This window comes from Meles meles, chromosome 7 (assembly GCF_922984935.1).
Source record: "Meles meles chromosome 7, mMelMel3.1 paternal haplotype, whole genome shotgun sequence".
Lineage (NCBI taxonomy): Eukaryota > Metazoa > Chordata > Mammalia > Carnivora > Mustelidae > Meles > Meles meles.
Window position 1 is genome coordinate 125,195,940 of NC_060072.1, and position 12,224 is coordinate 125,208,163.

At 45.2% G+C, this 12,224-nt stretch overlaps 1 protein-coding gene across 3 annotated transcripts in view; it reads right to left on the reverse strand.

Annotated features, from left to right (window-relative positions):
* The window catches only part of NMT2 (N-myristoyltransferase 2), a 68,709-nt gene that overhangs the window by 24,894 nt on the left and 31,591 nt on the right, over nt 1–12,224 (reverse strand). For 2 of the 3 annotated variants that reach the window (XM_046012149.1, XM_046012148.1), the window contains exons 2-3: nt 7,101–7,236; nt 3,092–3,236 (exon numbers count right to left, since the gene is read on the reverse strand). In XM_046012149.1, coding sequence (XP_045868105.1) covers nt 3,092–3,236; nt 7,101–7,236 — 281 coding nt within the window. Of the gene's footprint in view, nt 1–3,091; nt 3,237–6,684; nt 6,728–7,100; nt 7,237–12,224 lie in introns of all 3 variants that reach the window. The other variant, XM_046012147.1, reaches the window with a different exon arrangement.

The window sequence follows — 12,224 nt, forward strand, 5'->3', positions numbered from 1 at the left end:
ACACTGATCTGCTAACTATTACTCAGCCATAAAAAAGAAGGCGATCTTGCCATCCATTGGTGACCCTGAAGGCATTAGGTGAAGTGAATTAGGTCAGAGAGAGAAAGACAAATACTATATGATTTCACTTATATGTAGAATCTAAAAAAAAAAAAAAGAAAAAAAGAAAAAAATTCGGAATTCCTAGACACACAGAAATCGAAACGGAAAATTTTGTGCTGCTTGATGCTAGGATCCTGCTCCCTGAGGGCCGGTGTGAATTCCTTGCAGGCAAGAGCACCACAGTGCAGTAAGGGCCACGGGGCCCTCATGGGCACTCTGGGGGCACCGCAGGCGTGTGGCGATCTTGGCAGCTGGCCTCTTGCCTCAGCACGGAGCCTGGGCCCTCATGTTCTACTCAGACTTGCACCTCCTAAGTTTCTATAAACATCATTTAGCTCCTCCCCTTTTCACAATAGAAAAGGTGATATAAATGCACTGAAAATATTTATGACAGCATTAAAAGTTAAATCTGCTGTTTTCTATTGTTCTCCTTTGAAAATAGATTATAATTATTTCTCTGTTCTTCTTTCTTGAGTGTTCAGGTTCCAGAATCCGTGTAAGAGAAAGGATTGTCATCCAGATCTCTTAATAGTCCAGTTATGTACAAATAATCTGTTTTATCGCATAAAAATCCAGGGACAATCCTTGTCTGTCCCTCAAATAATGATTTTCAACCTTTTTGAAGTTCCCGCTCCTCTCCCAGCCATGTCTGCTCCACGCATCTGGAAAAAGCACCGGCCCGGGAGTGTGAAAGATCAAGGAGAGCGATTCTCCTCCCTTGTCTTTTCCTTCAGGCTCTAGAAATACATGTGTTTGGTCCTGGAAGAAGGCTCTCTAGAAAGAATTTATAGGATTTTAAATGCCACTGAATTGAGTGAATATTAGCGAAAGGGATATGGGCCTATTGATCTGGATATATTGGGTTTAGCCGAATGCTCCTTGGCAAGCTGCTGCTGGCTTTCAGTTCCTGGCCCCGGGGAGAGGCAGGCTGCCTCTTAACATCAGCACACATCTTTGGGAAGATAGCCGGGGTGCACCACATTTTGGCCTGTCCCCTAAATCCCTGCAGGTTTCCCCCCAGTTCCTTGGATGCCCATTTGCACCTGAGTTAAGGCAGCAGCAAGGTTAGCGGTGGGTGGGGTGGGGGGCAAGATGGCCTGAGACTGTCCCAGTGTCTGGTGGGGAGCCAAGCTCTAGGCAGACATCCTGAAGGGACTCTCTGGGAGCAGCTGAGAATCTGGCCACTCGGGCTGACTTGACAAAGCCCAAGGTATTATACGGGGGTGAGCTGGTGCAGCAGTAGTGACCGACAAAGCCAGGGGCTAGAAAGAAGGAGAAGCAAGACCCCTTGGAGCTGGTAGAGCCCCTGTGGCTTCCACCTGTAAAAACATGAGGCCAAAACCTGTACCTGAGGGTCATTTGTTTACCAGATAACTGTTTCTTTCTTTTCTTTTTTTCTGGTTCTGTTTATTTATTTCTTCTTTGAGGTATCAGTGACATAGAGCACTTCATTAGTTTTAGGTGTCGAACATGTTTATAGACATTGTGAGATGACCCCCCCGCCACATAGGTCTAGTTACCATCCCTCACCACACCAACTTACAGAATCTGTTTCTTGTAATAAGGACTTTTAAGATCTACTGTCTTAGCAACTTTTCAGATATGCAGTGTGGTACTAGTAAGTGTGACCACCATGCTTGTATTATGTCCTCAGGACTTACTTGCTTTATAACTGGAAGTTTGTGTCCTTTGACCCCCTTCACCCATTTCACACCCTCCCCCACCCCCACTTTCCCAATCACTGGACTGTTCTCTGTTTCTAGGAATTCAGAATTTGGGTTTTTTGTTGTTTTTTTTTTTGTTTGTTTTGTTTTGTTTTGTTTTTTTAGATTCTACATATAAGTGAAATCATACAGTATTTGTCTTTCTCTCTCTGACCTAATTCACTTCACCTAATGCCTTCAGGGTCACCAATGAATGGCAAGATCGCCTTCTTTTTTACGGCTGAGTAACAGCAGATCAGTGTTGAGTGTCTGTTGTTCAGCGCCAGGCACTGGGGAACACGCCGGGGAAACCGTGACGGGAAAGTAGGATAAAAATGGCGGCCAGGCGGGGACGGAGCGAGGGCATCCTCCAGGTAGGGAAAAGGTTTAATCAGGGAAAGACGCTGTGTGAAAGTGATGTGTAAGCTTGTATCTGCAAACACTCAAGCACATTTTCCATTTCAAGGCCAATATCCTATGTCTTTTAAGAATAAGTGAGATGTGAGGGGCGCCTGGGTGGCTCAGTGGGTTAAAGCCTCTGCCTTTGGCTCAGGTCATGATCCCAGGGTCCTGGGATCGAGCCCCGCATCGGGCTCTCTGCTTGGCGGGGAGCCTGCTTCCTCCTCTCTCTCTCCCTGCCTGCCTCTCTCCCTACTTGTGATCTCTATCTGTCAAATAAATAAAATCTTTAAAAAAAAAAAAAGAATAAGTGAGATGTGAGACTTCTAAAAATTTAGGTATAGGAAAAACAATTCCATGAAGCTCAGGACCAAAAAAGGTACTGAGACTCTGTCTTTTATGCGTATCTTTAATAGACTAAGGTTTCAAGTGGGAGAAGTTGATTTTTTTTTACGGGAAGAGGAATTAGACTCTAAAACTCTGTCTATGGAAAGCCAGCGTCGCTACCCAGTATTTCTTTTTTTTTTTTTTAAAGATTTTATTTATTCGACAGAGAGAGATCACAAGTAGGCAGGGAGAGAGAGAGAGAGAGGAGGAGGAAGCAGGCTCCCTGCCGAGCAGAGAGCCCCATGCAGGACTCGATCCCAGAACTCTGAGATCATGACCTGAGCCGAAGGCAGAGGCTTAACCCACTGAGCCACCCAGGCACCCCCCAGTATTTCTATTTTAAGAAGAAAAACAGGACTTTTGTGTATATTGCTAATCTGTGGTAAAACACAAATTATGGAAGTCAATATGGAAGTCAAGTTTCTTTTGTGGGTTTTTTGTTTGTTTGTTAGCCCAGCTGTTTTGGGGGGTGGGGGGAGAAGAAAGGCAGAAAAGCTTACTTAGTTTGGGCACCGGCTGTGTGTCCCAAAACTGGTATCTGTGTTTGGCAGCTTCATCGATGCTCCTGGCAGGGCCCTGGCACGCGGACAACAGCTCCATGGCTCTCTGGATATCCTGCAACTTCTGCATCGGGATGGTGGGATTCTAGAACAGCAAAGACACACAGACACAAAAATGAGGAAGCCGCCACCCGCTTCCAAACCTGGGCCAAACACACATGCCATCTGCCCTGGAGACCACAACACCAAAGGCCAACCCCCTTCCTCTAAGTCTGGTTGGGGATCGGGCTCAAGGAGGCTAACGTATTAAAATAGAAGCAAACACATTACGTTAAGGGTAACAATAGCACAGTAGTTTTCATGGGGCCTTGGTAGTTTTGGGAAATCTGAAGTAAAGCCAACCACCCCCCCACCCCGCTTCAGGGTTCCCCCCATCTGCAGAGGGTCCTCACTCGCACTCATCTGGGTGGAGCAGCAGAAAGGAGGGACATGCACACAAGCCTTATGACCATAGCAGCCCAACAGGCACGCCCTCGGGTTCACAGCTGGGGTTGAGGCCCTCAGCAGCAAAGTGGGGCCAAAGGAAATCACTGCTAGAATGGAAACAAGGCAGGCAAGGGAAATTTTAGTTCATTAAAAAAAAATAAATAAAAGAGGAAGGAAGGAAAAAAAAGAAATGAAAAGGGAAGGGAGGAGGGAGGGTAGGTAAGGAGAGGAAAGGAAGGATAAGGAAGGGAAGGGAGAAGGGAAGAGAAAGGAAGAGTAGGAAATGGAAGGGAAGGGAAGGGAGAAGGGAATAGAGAAGAAGAAGGAAGGGAAGGAAAGAGGGAAGGGAAGGGAAGAGGAAAGGAAAGGTGGAAGGGAAAAAGAAATGGAAGGGAAGAGAGAAGAGAAGAAAGGTAAAGTGTTGAGCTGGGAAGAAGTTAATCAAGAATGGAAATCTCTAAGTGTGCCTTCCACCAGGACCACACCCTGCCTTCTCGCAGCTCCCATGCTCCTCCCAGAGACAAACCTCCGGACAAGAACAGTTTCTTCTGTGAGTTTAGATCTTTGGCCAACCACAGCCTCTTTTCCCCACGCCAAGTGTTAGAAACTAAACTTTTTTAAGGAAAACATATTCTCAGTCTGGAAAACTGACAATACCTTTCAAATCTCAAGTTCCTTCCTCGAAGCCAATTATTTCTCTTATCTCTGAAGATTCCCCAGCTCTTTTTTTGGAAAAGTCCCTGAGATAATGTAATCCCACATGGAAAGTGAGCCTACACTTTCCACTTCGGGCTGAACGGGAAAATCAACTTTTTTCAGTGTGTCAAATTATTAGTTTTAGAATTTTGATGTCACACAAAGAATGCCCTTCACTGTCATTCAGAAGTGGTTAACAAGAATTTCAGAGCCCTTTGCTATTCCTGTGTGCCAACACACCTGGGGCACCAAAGAAAGCTACCACGAATCCTTGTTGGTTTATTAATAGTAGCTCTGGACTTCTGGTCAACCTTGAATCTGCCATCTGTGGTCTGGAGCCAATCCTGTAACTTGGGAAGCTTTACCTACACCACACACTACAAATCAGAGTTTACTTAAAATACACCTCCCTGTGTTTGCTTTATCATTGGGTTTGCTTGGGATTCTTGCTTGGGTCTCTTCTGAACCTCCAACATACAGTAACCGATTTCCAGCAAAATGAAATTTACATCCATCTGAACCCCTAAATGAGGCAATCTATTAGAAGACCTACAGCTTAAACGGGAACTCTGAGCACAGCATATTTCAACTAAGAATGCTTGAACATGTACCCATTTATCTTTAAAAAGGCAAATTTGAACCCACAAAGCCTACACTAAATTTGTCATGGGGATTTTTCTTTCCTAATTCTGGAGTTAAATTCTTGATCACAAATATACCAAACTCTAGCTAGTTTGCAGCGAACATGAATCAGCATCTTTGTTCCAAAGGAGCCAATAATATCCCAACTCTGTGAAGACAGACCTCAGAGTGGTTTCAGCCCTAATTAGCCTCGTCGGGTTGACTAGAAGCCTTTCCATAAAACGACCATTCATGACATATTTATATCTGAATGCTCACTATTTTCAGTGCTTTCTTAAAGCAGATACAAGTAAGCACAATTTTCAAATCCGTGGTGACAAAGCAGCAAGGAAAATTCGGCTATGACACATTCTTAAACCTATCCATTCACTTTCCACCACATTAGCTTCCCACTACCATCTCTAAGGCAGGCGCATCTCTTTTTCTCCACGGAATACTATATTCCAACTGTACTCTATACCCTTTCCTTTCTAAAATTTAGTATCTTGGAAAAATGTCCAAGTCCTCCACCACTAAGGAGCCTATCATCTTATTCTGGTTCTTGGGTGCAGAATGGAATATTTTCTACACACAATCCAAAGTACTTTATAGTGTTATTTAGAGCTAGCGTTTTGTGTAAGGGAAAGAAGCTCCGGTTTCAAAAAATGCAATGGAGAAGGGCCCACAGTAACACAATCCTGATTTATTCTCAATTGTAGAAGAAGATAACGTCTCCACCAGACAATGCTAGCCGCTCCTCCTGCCTTGGCTAGCTCTAGCTTCTTATAAGCGACCAGAAGTAAGGGAAGGGCTCAAAGTGGCTGGGGTGCAGTGAGGGGTGCAAGCCGATGGCGATGGTAGAAGCAATACGGAGGGTCAGAACCGCGTATGTGCCACACCGCATTTATCCGAGAAAGCGACATTGAGAAATGGGAAAAATGTCCTGCGAGTTGATGGCATACCTTATACGAGTGACCTTGGGAAGGAGGGCCAGTGGATAAGAGTATTTATTACCTGAGAGACGAGCTGAAAAGCGAGGGGACAACACCCCATTTTCTTCTCCCCGCACAAGGCAGTCAGGGAAAACTGGGCAAAGTAAGTATCCTCTCAGTGACTCCTGGTCCTTACGTGTAAAACAGTTAACAACAAAAACTGCCTGCAAGACCCACTTGGCACGATACAGTGTCAACTGTGTGCAAGAAAGAAAGATTCCAACCCCGCACAAGTTGCATATTAGGTAACAGCTGCCACACCGACAATGCTTTAAGATCATTTAACAGAAAGGGCCTAACTGTAACCTCCTCACAGTCCCGTGAGCTGGAGCCAGAAGGCATGACTCCCACCCGGCAGATGCGGAAACTGGCTCACGAGGGTGGCGCCCACACAGCTCGTGAGCTACAGGGCTGGGACCGAGCCCGTGTTTCCCAGTGCGCTCCCGAGCCCCTCAGCCACACCACGATCCCCAGGACAATGGACGTGGCGCTGCAAACATCAGGATCATCCATGTGCTTCACCACACTTCTAACACCACCCCTGTGCACCCACAAGGCCCGTATGCCCAGCCAGGGTGACCAGGGTCGGTCCCAAGGTGGAGGCGCCTGCTATCGGCTCCACCAGAGCCTCGCGAGACCCGCCAGCAACCCACCCTGCGCTCAGCGACAACTGCTGGCTGGGTCTCAGGTGGGCGTTTCTCCGGCAGGAACGGTCAGGAGCTTCGTCCCACCCTCGGCAACGGGATGTAAGCATGGCCACTCAAGCCTACTGGTCAGATTCAAGGTCATAAGACTTACCTGTGGCTGCTCCCGTGGGAATCTGCTGCCAGATCGTGGGGTGCTATTCAGGTAATTAGACAGATACCCAGAAAAATTAAAATGTGAATATCTTCTGAACTGAAAGTCACGAAATATTAAGCTTAACTTCAAAACAACAACACACACCTAAGAAGCTCACGCTGAGACTGACTTCTATCGCTATAGTCTATGTACTAATTTGCTCTGAGAAAAAGGAAAAATGCAGGTTGTATCCCCATACACACAAAAACACAGTCTGTACCTCTTATTTAGGTACCAACATCAGCAGCAGGAAGGCTGTAAAGCCCTCCGGGACCAGCGCCACCCAGCACAAGGTCACGGCAAAACCCCAGGTACGCCTCCGGCTTGCTCATGCAGGAGGAACCACAGAGGCTAAAATAAAACTGGGGTCTCACTTTGGAAGGCTGTTGGATTTTAATCTCCTGGGAATCAGAGGCCGAGTCTGACTTGGTGCCTCCGGAGTTCGGTTTCTCCTTCTTTCTCTTCTGTTTCTTCTTTTTCTTTTTGGCACCCAAATCTCCTCCAGGACTTCTGTTAGGAAAATCACAGAGGATAAAACAAGAACAAAAAAATCATTATAGAAAATTAATCATTGAGAAGAACCCAAATTATACCCGGGAGGAAAAAAAAAGAAAACTAGGTTAGGAAGCCTCATATTGCAATTTATAAGGAACATATGTATCTGATCATTCAGGCGACCATACATAGCTCTCGTACATATTTCCTAAGTGAAAAGAGCTTAACAATGTGTTATGTTAATAAGGTAACTTGTGGAAAGTGCCGAAGGGTGGGGGTTGGTGGTCAGTGGTGCCAGCCCTGTGATCAGAGGGTTGGAACTTCCATTCCCAGCCCCCAACTGCCAGGAAGGAGAGGACGGCAACAGGATGGCCAGTGATTTAATCAGTCGTGCCTAGGCGATGAATTCTCTACAAAAACCCTGGAAAACGGCATTTCCCTTGTACAAAGTCAGGGAAAGTGGGGCATGGAAGCTCGGTGCCCTTTTCCCACACCTGGCCCTATGCACCTCTTCCACTTGGCCATTCCCTAGTCATATCCTTTTATGATAAACCAGTCATCTAGTAAAGAAAATGTTCCTATTACTTCCGTGAGCTGTTCCAGCAAATCAATCAAATCTGAGCAAGGGACCTTGGGCCCCTCCGATATACAGCTGGTGGGTCACGAGGACAGGGGATAGCTTGGGCTTGCTGGCGACTGGCCTCTGAAGTGGGGGGTGGTATGTGGTGTGAGTAGTCCTGTGGGACTGAACCTTTGCCCCGGGCAGACCAAATCAGAATGTATTAGAACAGCGCTAAATGAAAATTCTGCCAGTGTCTTGTGAGAAGCCTGTCACCCACATGCACATGATGGGGTTAGATCCAGAAACTCAAAATGGGATGGAAAGCGGGAAATGAAATTCAGAAGATGAGAAGTTAACAGGACAAAGAACTCAGAAGAATTATTAGTTGACACGCAGTCACACTGCAGTTCTCAGATAGCATTCGAGCAGGAAAACGGTAGCTAGAAACCGTATTTTATGATGAAAGTCAAGTAGCTTTCCTGCTGAACCACGGCTCTGCTAACCAACTTTTTAGGTAGCCTTTTAAGGGAGAGATACGTGTTGTAAAAAAAAATTCCATTACAAACTTCTCTTGGGCACAACAAATCACAAAGCTTAACACAACAGAACCAAAGAAACCGCTTCTTTGCAGAAGGGGAAATATTCCTTGGTAAATCATTTAACAAAAAGAATTAACAATAAAAAAACTCTAAGCGAAAAAAATGTTCACTGGGAAAACATTTGTCTGGAACTCTTTTGTCATCTTATGGCTATCACCCCCTAAAAGAACGGAAGAGACCCCAGGAGAGGTGCAATTTCCAGTTGCTTGGGTCTACACTACCACAGTATTCCCAGAAGGGAAGTTGAAATTCAGAGACTGTTACTGCATTATTGCCTGGATGTAGGGAAAAGTGATGGAAACAATCTGTTCCACTCTACTGTCCTCAATAAACTGTATCCGCTGTTGCCTACTTTCTCTCTTGCCTAATTATCAAATATCTATGCATCACGCAAGACACAAATGTCACCGGTATCTATGTATTTATTAACAGCCCTCTAACACTGTCCCTCAGAGGCAACCCATGGTTTTTCTGGTACATATTCTTCCAAATTTCTCCTTCTTCTCTAAGCACCCCTTCATTTTCACTGTGAATAAGTTTTAAATAAAAATTGAATCTTGGGGCACCTGGGTGGCTCAGAAGCCTCTGCCTTCGGCTCAGGTCATGATCCCAGCGTCCTGGGATCGAGCCCCGCATCAGGCTCTCTGCTCAGTGGAGAGCCTGCTTCCCTTCCTCTCTATCTGCCTACTTGTGATCTCTGTCTGTCAAATAAATAAATAAAATTTAAAAAAAAATTGAATCTTAAACATACCATTTGCCAACTCGCTTTTTCCCTCCTTCCACTTAACAATGTGTCTTAGATTCCTTCCCATGTCAGGATATAGTGAGCAACTTCATTTCTTTTTAGCAGCTAGAGAGCATTCCGTTGTGCAAACACATCATATTTAACCATCCCTACATTTAAAAATGCTGCTGTAGGGGCGCCTGGGTGGCTCCGCTGATTAAGCATCTGCCTTTGACTTAGGTGACCATCTGGGGTCCTGGGATCAAGCCCCAGGGCAGCTTCCTGCTCAGGAGGGAGTCTGTTTCTCTCACCCACCCCACCCCCTGCCTGTACTCTTTCTCTCAAATAAATAAAATCTATTTTTTTAAATGCCGTAAAAAAAAAAAAAAATCTGGTATTTACATCTTTATGCCTTCATGCCAGTAATGTCCGAAGGTGGAAATACTAGGTCATGCACGTTTTTACTTTCAGTAGATAATTAAGATTGCTTTACTAAATACTGTACCAATACCCAGTCCACCAACCTGGTTCCACACATAAGGAGCTTAGAAATCACCACTCCATCTTAACAGACTGAAAACCCAACACCCTCTTGCATTCATGGGAAAGGCAAGGACACAGGACTAAGACTGCCCCAAGACAGGCCAGACAGGTAGGAATACAGGGTTGCAGCTTCCTCCAGCAAAGCCTCAGAAATGCAAACCACCACAGCAGCTGTACTCAGGTGAAAAACCGGGGGTGTGACTGCCCAGTGCTGGGGCCTATGTATGGACCAGAGGGACCCAGTCCCAGGGGTCTCCCAGACTTCCGTGAGTTCTCCCAGAACAAACAGCAGACAAAAGTCCCCTCGTGCTTCCTGCAGTGGGAGGGGAAGAGGGACGCTTCTGAAATGAGCCAGAGCACTCTGTTCTCAACAAGGCCTGCCCCTAGAAGAAACTGGTCGACCAGAGCCTAACTGACATGGGGAAACACCCAAACCCAGTCCACACAAGAGCGGAGGAGGAAACAGAGGAAACATGAGCAGGTTCAGAGCCCAGAGGCCCAGGCTCAGTAAGGGCTGGGAGAGGCCGCAGTGCAGGACTACAGAACCCCCACACCCTCATCTCTCACCACCACACCACTGAAGCGCCAGCAGCAGCCCCTTACCCGGTACCTCACGTCTGGCTATCCGGAAAAAATTATAAGGCATACTGAGAGGCCAAAAACAAAGCTGGAAAAAAGACCAAGCATCAGAATCGGACAGGGCAGGGATGCTGCAACTGTCAGACCAGGAATTCAAAACCGACAGATCAATATCCCAAGGTTCCAAAGGAACAAAACAGACAGCATGAAAGGGCAGACAACGTTAACAGAGAGATGGAAAACCTAAGAAAGAGCCAGAAAGAACTGACAGAAAGAAAAGACACTTTAAGAGAAATGCAGAGGTCCTTTGATGGGCTTATTAGTCGACTGGACACAGCTGAGGAAAGAATCTCTGAGCTTGAAGATACAGCAATGGAAACCCTAACAGAAACTACCAAAAAGTGGAACACCTAGATGGCTCAGTCAGTTATGCGTCTGTCTCTTGACTTCTGGCTCAGGTCATGATCTCAGCATTGTGGGATCAAACCTCACACGGGGCTTCTCCCATCCTGCCCTTTGCACGCAAGCACACATGCACACATTCTCTCAAAAAAGAACAAAAACCTGGGTGGCTCAGTGGGTTGGGCCGCTGCCTTCGGCTCAGGTCGTGATCTCGGGATCCTGGGATCAAGTCCCGCATCGGGCTCTCTGCTTAGTGGAGAGCCTGCTTCCCTTCCTCTCTCTCTGCCTGCCTCTCTTGTGATCTCTCTCTGTCAAATAAATAAATAAAATCTTTAAAAAAAAAAAACAAAAAACAAAATACAACAGCAACAACAAAGAAATCTCTAAAAGTGAAAAGCTAAGAGAACAGTGATGAAACAGAAAGAATATCCAAAGGCCATGGGACAACTACACAAGGTATAACACATGTATGATGGGAATACCAGAAGGCAAAGGAGGAACATAAAAAACATCTGAAATCACGACTGAGAATTTCCCCCAATGAATGTCAGACACCACACCACAGATCCAGGAAGCTCAGAGAACACCAAGCAGGATGCACGCCAAGAAACACTACGCCTGAGCACAAGGCATATCCTTTTCAAACTACAGAATATCAAAGATTAAAAAAAAAAAAAATCCTGAAAGAAGCCAGAGGCAAAATATGCTTTTCCTATAAAGGAACAAAAAACAGTAAGTCAATGAGGATGTCAATTTCCCAACTTCTTTGCCAATACTGAAATATCAACATTTTTTTCATCTTGGACAGTCTTTTTTTTTAAGATTGTATCTACTTGAGACAGAACACGCATACAAGCAGGGAGGAGTGGCAGAAGCAAACTCCCTGCTGAGCAGGGAGCCCGATGATGTGGGACTTGACCCCAGCACCCTGAGATCATGACCTGAGATGAAGGCAGACGCTTACCCTCTGAGCCACCCAGCTGCCCTCCATCTCTGACAGACTTATAGGTAGAAAATCTCTTACTGCAGATTTAATTTTTCTTTATTAAATCAGGAGCAAGGCTATATATATCTTTCCATATGTTCAATGACCATTTATATTTTTTCCACGAATTGCTCATTCATATCCTTTTTCTGTTACCCATCTCTTAAAAAAATTGACTTGTCAGTGGCCTTTATAAAAGCATGGATAGAACCTAACAGTTGTTAAGTATTTTTACTTTGGGTACTCTCATTTCATTTAATCCTTGCAATGGCTCTGTGAGATACTACTTTATGTCTGTAGTACATGGCCTAGACTGTTGTCTGTTACTCAGATTGCAAATACTATACCTGGTTTATTTTTTATGGTATCTTTTCCTACACAGCCAATTAAAATTTTGGTGGAGTCTAATATTTAAGAAACTTTCTCTTGTGGCTTTTGGGCTTTTAAATCTTGCTTAGAAAGACGTTCCCTACTGCAAAACCACATAAACATCTTTTTATGTTTTCCTCTACTAACTTTGTGACTTTTGGAAAATAGTATTTAGCTTCCTGACTCGTTCAGAATAAAAGGTATACAGTGTGAAGTGCCCATGCCTCTACTTCTCAGAAA